Source organism: Pezoporus wallicus, unplaced genomic scaffold, assembly GCF_028554395.1.
Source record: "Pezoporus wallicus isolate ANWC-B61680 ecotype Strahan unplaced genomic scaffold, APGP_CSIRO_Pwel_v1 contig_11133, whole genome shotgun sequence".
Classification (NCBI taxonomy): Eukaryota; Metazoa; Chordata; class Aves; order Psittaciformes; family Psittacidae; genus Pezoporus; species Pezoporus wallicus.
The window spans coordinates 2,063,684-2,081,820 of NW_026636583.1; the positions used below are offsets into that span (position 1 = coordinate 2,063,684).

The 18,137-nt window shown below is 51.1% G+C and overlaps 1 protein-coding gene across 2 annotated transcripts; it reads right to left on the reverse strand.

The window, feature by feature from the left end:
* Positions 1-1,194: 1,194 nt before the first annotated feature.
* OPRL1 (opioid related nociceptin receptor 1) lies at positions 1,195-13,523 on the reverse strand. Of its 2 annotated transcripts, none has more exons than XM_057400945.1 (4): positions 13,452-13,523; positions 12,725-12,986; positions 4,312-4,667; positions 1,195-3,886 (listed from the first exon to the last, which is right to left on the reverse strand). In XM_057400945.1, the coding sequence occupies exons 2-4, from the start codon at positions 12,949-12,951 to the stop codon at positions 3,522-3,524; spliced, it is 948 nt and encodes a 315-aa protein (XP_057256928.1). In that variant the 5' UTR covers positions 12,952-12,986; positions 13,452-13,523; the 3' UTR covers positions 1,195-3,521. The 2 variants fall into 2 exon arrangements, with proteins under 2 accessions (XP_057256928.1, XP_057256927.1); XM_057400944.1 differs by having other exon boundaries at positions 1,195-4,045.
* Between the last annotated feature and the right edge of the window lie 4,614 nt (positions 13,524-18,137).

Here is an 18,137-nt window from a genome sequence, read left to right on the forward strand (position 1 = left end):
GCCTGACCTGTAGCTCGGTGAAGGATAACTCAGGATAAATTCATCGCATGGCATAAAACCATCCAAACCTCAGTGAAGGTATAAACTGTGCACCTTATTTCTGCTTTCAGCAACTGTGATTTGTGTTGGGGAATAGCTGCTGGGCAAGGGGAGAGGAAGGGAGATGCAGCACCAGCAAAACATCCTTCCAAAGCCAGAGATCTGACCAGATGTACCAGTGCCATGAGCCAAGGAGTGACTCAAGGGAGAGCTCAGCCCCTGGCTTATCCATTCCTCAGCCTTTTCAGCAGTTGCCTCCAGCCAGCAGCAGCAGGGAGAACATTCAGGACATTAATAAACCCCGTAACACTGAATGAAGCACTTTGCTTTATGGCTTTGCTATAAGAACTCACCCCTGGATAATTCTAATTAACTGAGCTAGGAAAGAAATGAAGATTTCCTTTTCTATTTCCTCACCAATTTTCTTTATCCTTTTTTTTTTTTTTTTAACTAAATCACCACTGCCAATAAAAATCCTCTCCTGATATTTACCCACCCGGGCAGGAATATTGATCTCTGTGCAGAGAGACAGCGCTTCCCTTATTGCACATCACACTGGCTAATCCATCTTTCCTGGCTACAGAATATTGCTCCAGGTTTCTTTCCAGAGCAGCTCTGTAACTCGCTGGTTCCATGATGGTGCCTAACCCCGTAACTCCTCAGAGGTGTGGGGAGAGCACATGGGAAGAGCTTGTTTTCATCCTGCATCAGACTTGACCTCTAACAGCAGGCAGATGCTGGCATCGCTGCCCTGCCCACGTGAGAGCTGGCTGTTGGCTGCACAAGAGGCCTTCCCCCTGACCTCAGTAAAAGGGATCAGGTGCTTCAGGGCTGTTCCATACACCCAGCAGTGGGTTTAGCTGGAAAAATAAGCCCAATGCAGAGACACGAGGAAGAACGTCCCTGTGAGGGTGCTGAGGCGCTGGCACAGGGTGCCCAGAGAAGCTGTGGCTGCCCCATCCCTGGCAGTGTTCAAGGATGGGGGCTTGGAGCAAGCTGCTCCAGTGGAAGGGGTCCCTGCCCATGGCAGGGGTTGGAACTGGATGAGCTTTAAGGTCCCTTCAGCCCAAAGCAGGCTGGGATTCTGTGATCCCAGCAGATCATCCCCTGATGCACGCAGCCAAGTCGTTCCGACCCCACACCATTCAAAGTAGAGAGGTTTTATTCTCCTTTATTAAAGCACACAGGTAGCCACCTAGGAAATTGTCATTGACACCGCGGTAACTGGGAAATCATACCAACACAACCAGGGCAGAAGAGAATTAAAGAGCCTGCGCTTCAGCCCATCGCAAGCCTTTAACTCCAGAGGCACAGTACAATAAAGCTTTTGCTTTCAGGTTTTTCTTGCTCTTCATATAACAAACTCCACTGAGCATTGAAACAGAATGCCTACACACATCCACTGCAAGGGCCACGGAATTACCCAAAAGCTCAGTAAATGCACATTTATTGAGTACTTGCTTATGTGAGATCGCTGCAGCATCGTCATTATAACAAAATCTGGAGTAAAAAAAAATGCCAAGCACTGGTATATAGAGATATTTTCTTTCCATAGGACATAAATCTATTTAAAAACCCAAGAACCACAAAGGGAGGGTGGCTGCTCCTTACCCAGCCACTGACAAACACTCTCCTGCTCCCTAATGGCACTGCAAGCAAAGCCCAGTGAGTTGTTCTTCGCATGCTTGAGGGTTGTGTGAGATTTCCTGGGGGATAAACATCCATTGCAAAGTGCTTCAAGTGCCCAGCTTTCCTTCCTCCTCCTATATTAATCAAGCCAAGTGCTAACTGCAAAGTTTGCTCTGGGATCCCTCAAGATTCAGCATCAAATTCCTCCCAGCTCCAGCTGTTTACAAGGGATCTGGGTCCTACACGCAAGACACTGGAATTGCATCTATATTTTAAGCCCAGCCATTAAGGGAGACACCCTACATAGAAATAGAACATCAGATTCTTTTGTACAGCATATATAAACAACATGACAGCATTAAAATATTGGCAAACCAATACATTAAAAATACAGGATCTCATAGACCAGAGCACAATAAATAGATTCACATGAAATCTGTACAACCCGGACGACGCTGCCGGTTCTCGCGTTGGAGTTGACCTCCTATCCCCAAATGGAGATCATTGCTTTGCTTCCCCAGCAGCATCACTGCCCAGGTTGCCCTGGGGTGATGTGCTACAGGGAGAACACAGGTCTGCTGTCCCCACCAGCACGGCGGGCACCCAGTGGGAATGCTTCCATTATCAAATGAAATGATGGAGCTTTTCATTTTCCACGAAGCTCTGGCCAACTGGGAGAGGAAAAATCAATCTGTGGTTGGCAGGAGGGTGGTGCCTCAGCAGCTTCTCCCATGTCCTCTCAGCATCCTGGATCTCATTCTATCAAATAAATAAGAACCAATAAACCCCCACCTTTTGTATAGTTCGGGCATCACTTATCTCGTGTGGAGAACACAGGATGGATTTAGGCTGCCCCTCCGACCAGAAATGTCTGTATCTTCTGCAGGAGTTGCCCTTCAGACTTCTCCAAAATGGTCATCCCCTGTACATAAATACATGTATATATAGGCCACTTTGTTCCTTCCTCCTCTCCCTGAGGAAGAACCCCAAGGCATGCTTGGCAGGATGAAACCCTACGATACAGCTGTACCTACGGCACTAGAGATGCGTATATACAAACATTCTGTCCGTTATTACAATGGAAATACAGGGTTAAAAAGTGATAGCAGCATGTAAATAAGGATTTGTGTTCATTTTGTGTCTTGTCTTCCTCCTCTTCTGATCCACGCTCACCAGTTTTGACAGCCCCTTCTCACCACCAATGCACTGGAGGCAGTGGGTTCTACTGCAGACCCCATCTGCAGGAGCTGGCGTTGTCCTCCCCAGGCTCCCAGCCACAGGGCAGTTTGAATCCCTGTTCCATCAGCTCCCTCCTCTCCCTCCCCGCATCCTTCCTTTGGCGATGACTCATCCTGGAGCTGATCCTGGGGTTTGTCTGATGGCTGCTGCCCACTTTGGCTTCAGCGAAGTCTAATTTCGGAGCAACGCTACAAGAATGAAGTGCCTGGTGAGCCACATGAGCTGTTTGCATCTTAACTCAGGGAGGAAGAGAGAAATGGAATAGTTTGTATTTTGCCTGTCTCCCAGCAGCAAAAGTGTAAGTCCCAGGAGCAATGCCTGGTTTAAACACTTCATTCCCCAATTCTCAACGATGCCGCAAAACCACCGGGGTTTCGCAGCAATCAAAGGGCTGATTTCAAACACGTCCCTTAGTGCAGGGAGCACAGGAATTAAAAATGCATCAATTGGGCTTTTTTCCACCTGCTCCTGCAGATTCCGGTTTTCCCAACCCCCAGCATCGTTTCCTCTCGGTTCTGGAGGTCCTGCTAAAGAGCTGTTATCTGAGTCAGCTCTGACGTGGGGGTGGTTGGACTCTGCTGGGCGACAGCCACCATGGGAATTTCCATGCCTAGTCAGGCCGGATTGTTAGTCCCCTCTGAGTTCTTGCAGGCGTAAGCCACATCCTTGGCGATGCTGCACATCCTGTTGGACATCTGGAGCTCCGTCCTGAAGGCGGTGGGGAAGCAGAACTTCTTGAAGCACGCCTTGAAGTTCTCATCTAGAAAGGCATAGAGCACGGGGTTCAGGCTGCTGTTGGCATACCCTAGTGCAGTGCAGAAGCAGGAGATGGCCAGCTCAAGCTCGCTTTCTGCTTTGGCACCCAAGCATTGGACCAGCACAAAGATCTGGATGGGAGTCCAGCAAATGATGAAGACCGCCACCACCACCAGGACCATGCGGGTGATGCGCCTCAGGTTGCGGTCCTTCTCCTTGGAGCCTGAAAGCACACGGACGTTCTTGAGTCGTCTGATCATGAGACTGTAGCAAATGGTGATGATCAACACGGGGATCATAAAGGAGAAGAGAAAGACACAGATGCCAAACACTGGATCCCAGTAATCCACGGGTGAAGGGAGCTTAATCAGACAATCGATTTCTGCAAGGGGAAAAACAACAAGGAAAGGAAGGTCAGCAAAACCACAGCAAGAAGAAAAGCATCTGCAGGTTCATTTTAGGCATGTTTAATACAGAAAAAGCAGTAGCAGGGATGCAGAAAGGCAAAGGCACAAAGAGTTAGGATGGCTTTACAACAGAGGGCTCACCACACCGATGGAAGTGGTACCCCCCTCTCCAACACCGCCCCAAGCCCATAGGCTCTCTGGCCACCAACACCTCCCACCCGTTGGACGTGTTTTTACTGACCATTGTTTTCATTCTCTGCAGATCCCATCACCATGGCTGGGATGCCAAAGACGGAAGCCAGTGCCCAGATGCAGACATTGACCACTTTGGCCTTGTGGGGAGTGCGGATGTCCAGTGCTTTGATAGGGTGGCAGATGGCAATGTAGCGGTCCACGCTCATCATCGTTAGCGTGAAGGTGCTTGTGAACATGTTGTAGTAGTCTATAGAGATGGCAATCTTGCAGAGGACATTGCCAAAGGGCCAGAAGCCCAGGAATGTGTCCGTACCCTGGAAGGGTAAGGTCATCAGACACAAGGTATCTGCCAGAGCAAGGTTAAAGATGTAAATGTTGGTTGCTGTCTTCATCTTGGTGAATCTGTAATGAAGGAAAGGGCAATGGTTAGAGCTTCACCTGACCATGATGGGTAAGACATTGAAGCCTAGTGAAGAGGGCATTTTGCCACTTTAGGAAGGAGATACTCTATATTCCTTATGTAACAAGAGATTTGACACCCTTTCCTTTCCACCTCCCACATGTTTATCAACACGCAGCTCAACCCAGCTCCTACACCACCACAAACAGTGCCTTCACAATCAGTTTCACAGGCAGGAGAAGTATGTTCCTTAGACCATGAGCTTTGAAAACGACTTCAGTAAGGATTTCATCACATATGGCTTCATTATTATAAATACTGGTGAAAGCTTTACCCAGTAAGCTCATTTTAAAGGCATCATATGGACCAGGGGTAAGTTCATTAGCTATTCTGTATGGGCTCATATGGGCCAAAGACGATGGCAAATGCAAGCTACCGAATAAGAATGGGTAAGGTGGCCAGCCCTGGCCAGTGGCAGCTGAGAACTGGTGAGGAATGAGGTTTGTATCAGAAATACAACACCACAATGGATCTTTCCAAGGAAAGGGATAGTTTGCACATAGAGGCATGAGCTGAGTTGGCTTCAAAGAGTTTTGTCAATGCCAAAAGGACAAGGCACAGAACGATATTCTGTATTACGTCTGACATCCCCAAAGCAAGACTCACCTTGTTCCAATGGCAAATCATCTCTTTTTTTACACATGGGAAATGATGCAAAGAGAGATGTGATCGCCTACCCAAGGACACAGGCAGAGTCTGCAGAAATGGAAACCCAACAGTGGTTCTGCGACCGAATCTAACACTTCAGCTCCAGGATGTTCCTCTCACAGGCAAAAGAAGAGCTCAAATAGGTATAATTTTAAAACTACAGCTCATCTATCATTTACTACCCTAATGGCCTTTACAGAACCGCTGCCAGAAATGGCAGACAATGAGGTGTGTTATTAAGGGAGGACAAGTTCATCCGAGGGTAACACCTGAGCCCATACACCACGGCGCTATTTGCAGTCTGAAGCGTGTTAGAATATTACAGGGTCTGATTATACCTAAAAAGCTCTTTCTTGTCAAATGGATTCAGAGCAGCAAACCCACAACCGTACTCAGCACCGTGCCCTCCCCTCATGATGGGAGCTTCAGCTCTTGATAGGCTATTTGAATGCTTAGAGGAACATTATCACTGCCACGCTCTGAACTCTGCTGAGACGCACAGTGACACAGCCAGGTTTGCAAGAACAACAGCCAGGGGATCCAGGATCCAGAATACAAAGTCTGTATTTTTACCCCTTTTAGAGCTTGTATTAGAAAGTCAGACGTCTGAAAGTGGCTTCAGAAGCAAGAACAAATGATCCTATATTTGACTTTGAAAGCCAAAGCGAAGCGCTTGGAGATGGGCATGGATGGCAACGCTTGTGTTACCCACACAAATCAGGCTCCTCCTGGCCCAGAAATCCCAGCAGACAGTCAGTGGGTTCTTAGAAAGCCAGCCCAGATCAAATAAATTCATACAACCAAAGCAGCAGAGGAAAAAACGCCGTTGTCCTTCCTATTGTGAGGGTGTGAACAAGCACTTTGCAAACCCAACACAACCGGGCAGCTGCCAGGGCTTTAGTGCCTAGGACTTCCTAAGCAGAACTACACAGGAATGGGGAGAGAAGATGGTTCTGTGAATGGATTCAGACACTTCTGGGTCAGCAGGAGGGGAATTCAAATTAAGAAATTAAATCAGTGCTCTTCATCAGCGCACACAAGAAGAAGTATTGTCAGCTCAGCTCCAGGTTATTCAGAGCCATCTAAAACCGTTAGCAAAGGTCTCCTGGGAGCTGTTGTCTTCCTTAGCATCTCTCACACCCAGCTGGGCTTGCTCAAGCTTCCTAAAGGTCAAGTTTGCTCCAGTCCATCTTTCCCAGAGGACTGGGCTTGGAGGCAATTCATCAACGTTGCCCCTAACCCCCACTGCTTTGACTGATGTTATAACTTGAGGGAATTGGAACTGGATGACCTTAAGGTCCTTTCCAACCCCAACTATTCTATGATTCCAGGAATAACAACTGAGGGTCAGAACAATGATGAGCAACTTCACTCTCCAGTGGGAGAAACAAACAGTGATCCACCTACCTCTACCACCCATCCAGCATCCATGGAGGACAACACTGCCTCTATGCACACTCCTGCATCCCTAGAGCAGAGACAAGTTAGGGGCATCTCAGCTCACCCTGAGCCTGGGGTGTGCAGACTGCAAACCTTCAGCTCCCTCCATTGCAGGGAGCTCACTGGTACCTCTCCTTCAAAGCCCTTCTCAACAAGAAGATGCAGTCACTCAGCCTGGCCCTGCACAACCTGCTCTCCCTCCATGTGGACCCACCTTCAAGGGCATTTTAAGGTTGATTTTGTGCTCTTAAAAGGCAGGGGGATTAATTTACACCTATTTAATTACCTCTAGCTCCAGTCCCTGTGCACGGTGAGAGCCAACAGCCTGTACCCCATCCAACCAATGTTCCCAAACATTTCCAGAATGTTCAGTACAAACAAAAAATCAATCCATCACTTCTCTGTGGATTAACCTCCTTCTCTTCTCCTCCAGGAACCCAGAGTGTTCTCTTTCTTAATCTGCTCAAAGGAAAGACAAATTAAACCCTCAGGCTTTAGGAAGCACCTACAGCTGGCCCCCATGGCACAGCTCCGATGCGGATAAGGCTGTGGACAGATGAGGACAGCAGCTCCCTGCTGAGCCACTTTCTTGCACTTGGTCACAGAGGCAATTTCCTAATGGAGCATCTCCCACAGGGCAGTTCTCAGCTCTCCATCCAGCTCCAGAAGCCACCACGTTGCTGTGCTCTCCTGTTGGCCCAGCTGCTGAAGCCTAAGAGGAAAGATGTCTGGATATGAGCTCAGGACTCCGCTTCCCCCTCCTGTTGGCTAAATGGATCTTAAGGAGTATTACCTGGAACAAAGCTCTGCATCAGCAAGGGGAACCTGCAGCCTGGGAGAGGAGGAGATGTGTAGGAAGGAAACGGCTCTTCCACATATGGGGCTTTGAGGTCCTGTTTCTCACAAGGATGGGGTTTGTCCCTGGCTGAGCCCTCAGGGTTTTGAGCCATCGAACCTATTGTTTTAGCTTCACTCCTTCCTTTCCAGCAACCTCAAGTCTGCAGGGCAGCAAGCAGCTCCTGATGCCCCAGGCTAAGGACCAGGAAGTACAACACAAAATGGGGCTGCAGACACCAGAGCAAAGCCTTGGACCATGAGCATTATCCCCAGGAGCTCCCTGCCTCTCAGAGCCTCTCGATTTTGATGTTCTTTGCTCATCAGGATGCAGACAGCACTGTTCACCTTGAGCAGCAGCCTCCATCACCACACCCTGGCATCAGTGGCAGCCTTTGCCACCACCCCTGGATACACACAGGGAAGCAAACCAGAGCAGAAGAGGCTCAGAGAGGATTCTTGCTGAGCTGCTCCCACTCTGCCAATGGAAATCAGTGCAGCTCACTGCCACCTCTGCGCCCAACCTGCTCTTAGCACCCAGGCTGTAAGAAGGTGGTGTTTGAGCTGGCACATCCCACTGTGATTTGTGTCCCCCCCAGCCATACACCTACACTGTGCCTGCTGTATCCCTGCTGCTCCCATCACCATCTGACAGCCCCCAACAGCACCCAAATCATCTTAATGGTTCAAAAAATAGACAATTTGAGAAGGACAAATTTAAAACCACTTTGGACTTTGACCCAGATGCTACAAGAAGACACCGTAACACCAGCCCATAAAAGCCTATAAATTACCTGGTGAGTGACCAGCAGGGGTTAAGGGGCCTGGGCCAGCCAGGGTGAGCACCCACTCTTTGGGCAGATGAATTTCTTGCCCTTTGAGCTCCTAGGTGACAGCAAGTTAAAACAAGCTCTGCCCTCCCTCCTTGAGGTGCTCCCCGGGGACTGGTGTGGATGGGGACATGACACGGCCCCAATTGCTGCTGTGCAGAGGGCAGAGATTGGGTGGTTGCTGCTGCAAAAAGCCTCTGCAACCGGTGCAGGGGCTCACACATCCCTGAGCAGGTCCCTGGCCACCTGGATGCTGCTCTGGTCATAGAGGGCATTCGTCAGCATCCATCCTGCAGCAAGATGCTCTCCTCCCTGTTCATGGGCCAGGTCTGCCTGTGCTGAACTGCTCGTGCCCTGAATGCTGCTGGGAATTGCCCAGACCCTGAAAGAGCACTGGGAACAGAGTCCCATATCAAACACCATGGAATTACTGCTCCACATGGACCACACTCACCCCACCAAGAGCCCTCCAGCACAACGCTGCAGACACAGGATCTGTGTTAGCAAGGGTCAGACACAGCTACTGTGAGCCTTTTTCTTCCAGGAAAAGCCGAGAGAGGCAGATGTGGAGCGTGCTGAGGTCTTGGATGGCCCCACCAGCACCCGCTGGGTCCACGCTGCATTAAACACTCACTCGATTTCAGCTCCGGGACATGCAGCTGGTCGAGGCTCTTCCCTTAGAAAGCGGTCTATTAGGAAATCAGCATCCCTGCAATGTCCTAATTAACTTCATTTTCCTCATCTCCTCAGAGCCAGCTGCCCTCACCCCTGCTTCTCAGGGGCTGATGCAGTTTGTAAGCAGAATAACAGCTGGCACAGCCACCCCCAGGCAGCCGCCTGGTGCAGACAGCTCCCCATCACATCTCATCTCTCCTCCTGAGGCTTCACCTGGAAGCAGCAAATGGAAATGTAGGGGCCTGGCAGCCCTATTCTGCCTGAAAAGCTGCTTTAAATGCTCAGAAGCAGCGTTCTTCACTAGAGAGAACAGAGCAGCCTCACTGGGCTCCCAACAGATTGCTTCCATGGCAAAGAAACGAGGCATCGTTCCCATGGGGGCTGATCCAGGTGAGCAGAGCCAACAGTGAGGAAGTCCTCCGGATGACCACTGCCGAGCATCACAGCAGCATGATGGAGCTAGGGGTAACAGAGGACTTCCTGGACCAGAAGCTGCGTGTTGTCCCTGGTCCCTTCCCTGGCACACTGGTCTCTCACACCTCATGCAGCAACACCAGTGGCAGCATCACCTCCAGCCCCGTGGGTCAGCCAATGTAAGAACAATACATCCCTCTTCCCCTTTAATTCCCAAAAACAAAGCTCTTGGCTGAGCAGCCCTGCACAATTCAGTCCCTAACCAAGAGGGACCTCAGCAGCCTGGTTCCCCCCGTCTCCCCCAAACCCTCTCTGCCTTGTGCTCTTCAGCCCCTTGTTTCACATTGATTAAAAAGCAGCACAGGAAATCTATGCAGAAGAGAGAAAAGAGCAGAAGGGGAAGGAGGGAGCGGAGGCATTACCTCCACTGGCAAGAGCTCCACAATGAGCAAGCAGAACAAGGCAGGTTTCCACAATAGGCCCTTTACTGTCCAGGAAATCATGTTCTTGATGAGAGCCCTTCTTGGTCTCCTCCAATTAGTGCTGCTCAGCATTAGAAGGGGATTGACAGTCAGCTGATGACTGCTCTCTATAGATCAGATCACTCCGGGTACCAGGGAGGCTCTGCACCAGAGGGGAACACCAAGGGGAGGCTTTGCATTTGTATCCTTGTGGGAAACATGGGGAGATCTTCAACTCTTCCCCTTGGTGCTGCAAAAAAACCCATTCAGGAGGAGCAAAACCCAAAGCTTCCTCACGCCTCCTCTTTCCTCGAGTGCTGCTATTGGCCTCTGTTTCCCAACTCCCACAAAACAAGCAATTACTGCTTATGGTCCTGAAGCATTCTGTTCCTGGAACACAATACAGCGCTTTCCTGCAGGATGTGGTGCCAGCTTGTCCCTGGGGAAACGCAAGCGTGGAAAGGGAAAGCGAAAACCAGGTTTTGTAGGGTACACCCTATCTACAGGTGACAGGGATGCAGCACAGAGGCTTTGCCAGTCTTTTCCACGTTAATGGAAGAGATAGACCATTAAGAGCCCCAAGCCCCATGCTGACTTACCAGCAACCAGCTTCCAGCCTACTGAAATAAAGAGGCTTTAAAGGCAGGAAACCCAGAAGCACCAATGTTCCAGCGTGGGGAGGAAAAGGTGTGCTTGAGAAGTCATCATCATCCTCCTGTACACGGCCAGAGATACTGAGTCCAGTTTCTCTGCTCCTGACCTCAAAAGTAAGGGCAAAGACAGCAAAATCCTGGCCAGAGATAACCAGAAGTTGTAATTATGGAACCCAGAAGGGTCATTTCCCTGGGTATAACCCAGTGTTAGCCTCAGCTTAGTACTGAGCCCCCAGGACACACTGATGGGGAGACCCAGGAGGAAGCAGCAGCTTGTACAAATGCTGTAACTCTACGGCTTCCCCAGCACACATTATCCAAGGGGCCCCTCCAGGTTCATATAGAAGGTTTTTTGGTGAATCCCCCAAAAGAATTACCCAAATAGTTAAACTTTTCCTGGCTTTTTTTTTTGCATATACAGGGGGTTCCAAATAAAGGGGAAAAGGAAGAAATGGCAGAGCCCTGGCGAAGATGGAGGCGACATCTTCAGTTTTCAACTGCTTCCAACCAGTAAACCCAGAAGACACACGCACAAAGGTTACATTCCAAGGTTCACATGTGGGGTAGGGACTCCTTTCCCCTCCTCACACACCGGTTGGCATCCCCAGGGAGCTGCATCGCTGTGGGACAAGGAAGCCTCACTACCCGCCACACTTACACGTACCCACTATCACCCTGCCTACTCGAGTGCCTGCTACAGCACCAAACAAACACGAGCTCTTCCAGTGGAGCACTGGTGCACTGCCAACCTCTCTCCATCTCCAGGCTCCCCAAGGCTAACATGATCCCTTAGCCCTGCCATAAACTCCTCTGCAGGAGGAACACGGACAGGCAGCCTGATGAACAGTCATAGAATCGCCATAGAATGGCTTGGGTTGGAAGGGACCTTAAAGCTCATCCAGCTCCAACCCTGGGACACCTTCCACTAGAGCAGCTTGCTCCAAGCCCTGTCGCTTTGCCCTTGCAACAGAGATTTAATCACTGTTCACCCACCTGTGATACCAAAGACTTAATCCTGCAGCATCTACCCCAGCCAAGTTATGTGCATCCAAGGGAAAGCTGCTTTGGCAGGAGCAAGACTTAATCCCATCGGTGCCTGCTAAATGTTGTCATCCTCTGTTGGAGGAGAAAACAAATCCACTCCGTCTTTTCTGTGCTGGCAGCATGCACCTGCACCAGGAATCGGCTCCGAGATGTGTATGAAATGGAAGCTCGCTCCTTATCACACAGGGTACTGAGATTAGAAGGAGTTTGCTGGCGTGTGACACAGAATCACAACCTTAACAGCTGCATAAACTTACTTGGTACTTACAGGAGGAAACAGGGTTTGTGATTCGAGGAAGTAGAGAGGGGTTAAACCCCAGCAGAACCAGGCAGGGACACCCAAAATGCCAGCAGTGATGTGCAGGGAGGCTGCAGGACAGTGCTGCTGGGCTGGTGAATGCTCCAAGCAAAGGAGCTTGGGAAGTTGCCCTCAGTTGCAGCACCCATCACATTATTCACATCTATGGCTTCCAAAGAGTTGGGAGAGTCACACCAGTGATTCCCCTGCCCTGTAAAAGGGAAGCTGAGCCTCCCGGCAGGCTCCTTCCCTTACAATTAGCTTTGGGAAGCAGCAGCATCCCGGTGGAGCAGCACCTGCAGCCCCAGCTGTGGTGCTGGACATGGCACAGGAGGGAGAGGTGCCATGACAGGGCCAGCGGTGGGATGCTCCCATCACATTGCCCTCCCCGGCTCCCTGCAAAATAAAGCCTCGTTTCTTTTGAGCAGCTCTGATCGCTCTGTTCCATTCTCTGGGTTTAACTTTAGGAGGCACCAGAGGGCAGCTGAAAGCTGGTGGGAGCCTTCATCAGAGCCTAGGAAGGGAAAAAAAAAACACAAACAAAACCAAAGCAATAAAGCAAATGCCACATCATTACCTCTAAAGCACATTGCAACGGCCAGGGAAGCGCCTGCCTGCTTCACCCACAGCAGGGGTTTGGAGCCAGGGGGAAGGTTTGCCCTGCTCACAGCCCTCCCCACAGCCCCCCCTTGCGTGTCCTACCTGATGATCACATACATGACGGAGCAGTTGCCCACCAGCCCCACGATGCACACAATGGAGTAGACAACCACAATGGTGATCTTGATGCTCAGTGGCAGGAAGCTGTCCCCCGTGCCGTTGTTGAACCAGTTACTGGGCAGAAAGCTGAGGTTCAGCATAGAGGAGTCATTCAGCAGCTTTCTCAGGTCAGGGTCTTCCAAAATGTGGGCAGGGAAGAGCGGGTCCATCCTGAAGCATCAGCTTGTGCCAAGGACCTGCAGCGCTGAAGAGACAGTTGTAAGACCCACGGATCAAACGGGTAGCCCAGGACCATAGCAAAGCATGAGAGGGGCTGGAGGAGAAGGGCGATTCCTTGCTGGGGGGACCACCCCCCCCCCTCTTAAACCTCCCTATGAAGCGGTTTTGGGGATGCAGCGCCGGCGCTTGGTGCATCCTGAGCACGCAGGGAGCTCACGCACGTCTCCGCACCGCATCCAGGGGCATGCGGGCTGCACCGCGCCAGCCCTGCATGCTCCAAGCCGCCTCCCCCGAGCCGCTCAGTGCCCATATCCGCCTTGTGCCCCCCGGGCCCCCTGCTCCGTGTCCCCCAAGGGCTGCCGCAGCCTCCCACCGGGGCTGGGGGCCGTCCTGCTGCTGATGCACAAACCCCCCCACCCCGCTTCCTCCATCCCCGGTAGCACGGCAGGAAAAGCCCGAAGTTGGACCCAAGCCCCCGCCGGCCGCTTACCTGGGTGAGGGTCTCCGGTTTAACGCCGCATCCAGGCAGCGCCGGCAGCAAGGATGGGGATAACGGCGGTGGTGGCAGGGGGGCGATGCGCTGCTCTCGCAGGCGGGGATGCAGGGGCTGCACCCCGATCCCACGTTTTTAAGGAAAAGGGAGGGATGGGAGGGAGGGATGAGGGCGGACGGCGGCTGGGCAGAGCCAGCCCCGGCTGCTGGCGGCTCCCACTGCGTAAGACACAAGCAGGGGGGGAAGGAACGAGAAGGAGGGGGGGTGATAATAAATAACCAGAGGCACCAAATGGAAAGCGAGCCACAGGCAAAGCCATACACACACACACACACACGCCGGCCTCTCCATCACCCCCCCAGCCACAGCCACTCAGCCTACCTGGGGTGGGCTCCAACCCAGTGGGAAGGGAATGAAGGGAGAGAAGACAAATTCCTCCCTCCGCTGCCACTGTGCAACCTGGGTGCTGTGCTAGGGAGAAACGGGATGGGGAATGTGACCTAGAAACTGGCAAAAACACAAGGAGGGCTGCGAAGCACTGAGGGGGGAGTTGTTGTTCTTTAGCGTTCGTGTAGTGGCATTCGCTAAAGGTCATTTATTCGCAAGCTAAAGCATCCTGCAGTTCGGATCAGAGCTGGAGTAGCACATTTCTGTTGAGAAGCTGCAGTGGTGAACTCGTTACCTCTGCATGGGGCGACCCACACAGTCCCTGCTCTTCCCCATCTGGGACATTAGTCCTGACAGACTCAGTGCCCAAGAGCTGCAGAGCCCCCAGGTAAGCTGCCCCCCAAACAGACCTTTGGGGTCCAGCCCCAGTTTGATCCCCGATCAGGCACAGAGTTAACTGCTGAGAACTGGAGCTTCATGGTCTTGTGCCCCCGAGCACCCCTGAAGATGCCATTTCCCAGCAGTTTATAGGGACATAAGCAGAGACACATGGGGCAGAACCAGTTTGAGGCACATCCCTAGTGCCCAGGACATGGAGAAAAGGGCAATGAGCTCTTGGGCAGCAAATGCTTCAGAGAGCGCAGCACAGCCACAGCCCTTTCTGCTTCAGTTGTGCTTTAACAGACGTCTGGGGTGATTTAGCACAGAAACTGCACCTTCTTTACAAGGACGGTAACAGTACGGCATGGTAACACGTTGTACTTTCCCTGAATGCATCCATAAGACCAGGTCACAGCTCTAACAGGGAGCAAGGGATAAAAGCCTGACCCAGGGATGCAGCCTTGTGAAAGAGAACAGTCCCTGTGCTTGAAGAAAGGTTGGGTTTTTTTACCACTCCATTAACGAGAGGGTGTGAAATAAAGAGGAGAGCAGGCATTAACTGTTAATGGATTGAGTTTCAAAGGCTGAGGGAAGGACAGCAGTAAATCAGTGCGAGAGCCCGGCTGGACAGCCCGGGAGCCTAGGGGAAAAGGGTGCTTGCAAATGCAGCTCCGCTCCTCTCTGCTGGCTCCCACCCCCAGGAATGCACTTAGCCCTCCATGTACTCACTCTGTTAATTCAAGGCAGCAAAGACGGCGTGTTCACCTATTTGTCTTGTTGTGGTTCTTGTTTTGACTCACAGCGCAATGCTTTGGAATGACTGCTGTAGAAAGGGATCAGCGTTGCCACCTTGAACTACCGACAGCCGAGACATGTTTAGTGTCTGCAACAAAAGCTCCTCCTCCATCCATCTCCCATCTCCAAGCTGCTCAGCCTTGTCCTCCTGGACAGGAAAGAGCTCACGGTGTTCATGCTGCACCTTCAGTCCCACTCCTGCCGTTTCACCTCATTTCACCCCAATCCCAATTCACCCATGAAGAGATTTGTCCTTCCAGCACATCTCATGGACTCTTACCTTCCGCTCTCCTCAGGATCCCTGGGTTGAGAGGGGGACAGAGCCATCCCAAGAGCATGACACTCACCAGATTCCTTCCTCACTGGAAGTCTTCCCCTCATCCATTGGGGTCTATGCACAAGGCCACCAAGATTTCATTGCATGACCCAGAAGGACTTCTCCAGCCTATTTCCTAGAGAACCAGATCAGCTCCTCTGCTTGCAGGTTTCTATGCAGACAGCAGGGAAACAGGAGCCAAAAAAGAACCAGCCAAAAATGCAACCCTTCTTCCAGGTGATGATGGTCAAGGAAGTGCTCATGAAGGCAGCGGGTGACACCATGAAGAGATGCTGGGTTTACAATAAAGCATCCCAAGCATCAACGTGCAAGTCAAAACCACATTTCTGGTGCAAATACCCTCTTTTACTTCAGCCCCACTTTCCTTTGAATGCACACAAAATAAGTCTCAAAACTATACAAAATTCTGATGAATGGGGTCATTAGAATATCCATTAAAGAATTAAAATGAGCTTTGGGCATATATGGAGGGGGGGTTGGCATACCTTCAAAGGCTTATACTATAAAAAACCCGTATCTGCAGCCCAAGCAGGTTGTTCTCTGCTTGGTTAATGGATATATGTTGGCAGAGGCAGGACCCTGGGCTTCCCCATACACCTACACCACATCCATCTCCAGACTCGTGAGGAGCATCAGTCCAGCCTGGGATGAACAACCCTTATCTATTTCAAGCTAATCCAGCTCAAGTGTCACTAATTCCACGTACAGCTGTTCCAACCAGGTTGACTTTGCAGCCACTGCTCCTGAACGTGGAGGATTTCTGCTGCTTTGGCAGGAACCAGCCCACAGCCACCTGCATTTCCTACCCACAAGGTGCTTTTCCTGCCTTTCCTTGCTGAAGGTGAAGGCGGCTGCGTGTCAGAGCTGGTTTCCCACCTTCAGCCCAGTCTAACCAAGGCCATCAGGAGCAGAGATTTAATCCTGCAAGATGGGAAATCATTTCTCATGCAGGGAACAAGAGGCCGGGCTGAAGAGGAGAGGGAGGAAGGCTGAGGAGGATGTGGAGTGCGCTTGGAAGAGCTGGAGAGCAAAGGTTCAAAATACAGCTGCCACTCGTGATGGGCACATGGCAACACTAAATAGCTAAATTGTGCCATGGTGGGCGAGATGTGGTTTATGGACGTTAACGGTCATACAGGAGACATCAAGAACAGTCAATACCTAAAGGTGGCCAACAAAGCTGGAGAGGGGCTTTGGACAAGGGCCTGTAGGGACAGGACAAGGGGAATGGCTTTAACCTGCCAGACAGGGAGACACACACCTGCATTTCTCCCATCACTGTCCACACCACAAACACCAAAGCCATCTCTGTTAATGCACACATCCTCCACCCATCAAAACTGATGGTGCTCACAGTGCGTTACTGTTGGCGAATCCATCCACAGCTCAAGCTGGTTGGTAGGATGAGAAACAGATGTGATTTCCAGGTTTGCTGTTAAATATTTAGGCAAAGAAAAAGCACCCAAACTCTTGTTTTTCTTGTTTTCCAGTATTCTTTTACCTGCTCAAAACCCCCCAGTTCGCCCCTCCAGCAAGACCAGCATCCTCGGAGCATTCCCTCTGGATCCTCATCGCACCCTCTTTAGCCTTGGTATTTAGAGTGCTTCCCTGAGCTCTCTGCTCACCCTCAGCTTTCTGGGTTTGTGAAGCATCTGCACAAGTCAAGGAGAGCTCAACTACAGCTCAGGGTAGCTGTGGCTTCCCCAAGACCAGCGTTACAGCAGTGTCCTTGGGCATCGCTGCTCCCTCCATAGGGTCAGCGCTGAGCAGGGACATTAAGTGTATCTACAGCTGAGCAGGCAGAGCATTAAACACTAAGGTGAACCATTAAACACTAAGGAAATCAACAGAGCAGGTATTGGGGTTTAGTGGGGAATGAAAGAGAAACTGCATTACAGCTAGAAAAGTGAGAGCAAGGGGTATTTCCAGCACTGGAAAACCTGCAAAACAGGCATGGAAAATGATGTTGAGGATGGTCAAAGAGCAAAGGGAAGTCACTGCTCAGCCTTGCACCAGCTCCAGAAGAAAGAGCAAGTGATCCCAGTGCATCCCATCTACTCATGGACTGAGCCATACATATAACTCCAGACACAGCCTTTAGCTGAAGCCAGCAGAGAACAGCAACTGAGCTCATCCATCCCCACATCCCCAGCAGGCAGCTCCATCTGCCTGCTCCTGATGCTTGCTCTGCCAGAGCCATGGGGTCAGTGCCTGCATCCCCCTGCACCCTGACACCCCAACACTGCTGCTGGCTGACACTTCCCTGCCCACTCCTGCAGCTGCAGGCAAGGAACTGATCCATAGGAACAGGCATATCACACAATGAAACAGCATCCTGCAAGAGGCAGCCGATCCCCAGGGGCACCCGACCTGGCTGACAGAGCTGGAGCCAATCGATTCCTCTTTCCAAAATAGCAGGACAGCAAAACAAGTGTAATTCAGTCCCACTTAAAGCCCAATCACAAAGGAAATCTTTCCACTTCTCTCCTATCCATCCTTTTCCTTCCGTTTCCTCGCCAGCTCCCAAAGCCCTGGAGTTCCCATGCCAAGAAATACATCAACTCCTGCTACATTCCCTGGGGCCATGAAGTGGGAGAAGAAAAAGGCATGTAGCTCCCCAAACCTTCATGAATTTACAGGAAGAACTGCTTCAGTTCTGTTCCAGTCTCTCCCATGTTTGCATGACTTGGTCAGCATCCAAAGGACAGCAACCACCAAGACCAGAGGGGTTTCAAACCCCATTAAGGTACAAGGTCCATGGTAAGGAGAACAACCAGATGCAC

Excerpts from the sequence above, each read along its gene's own strand:
- OPRL1 (XM_057400944.1), bottom strand. The coding sequence starts at position 12,951 with ATGGACCCGCTCTTCCCTGCCCACATTTTGGAAGACCCTGACCTGAGA. Across the intron at positions 4,668-12,724 it reads GTCATGTATGTGATCATCAG|ATTCACCAAGATGAAGACAG; the intron begins GTAGGACACGCA and ends CCTTCATTACAG. Across the intron at positions 4,046-4,311 it reads TGCAGAGAATGAAAACAATG|AAATCGATTGTCTGATTAAG; the intron begins GTCAGTAAAAAC and ends TTCCCCTTGCAG.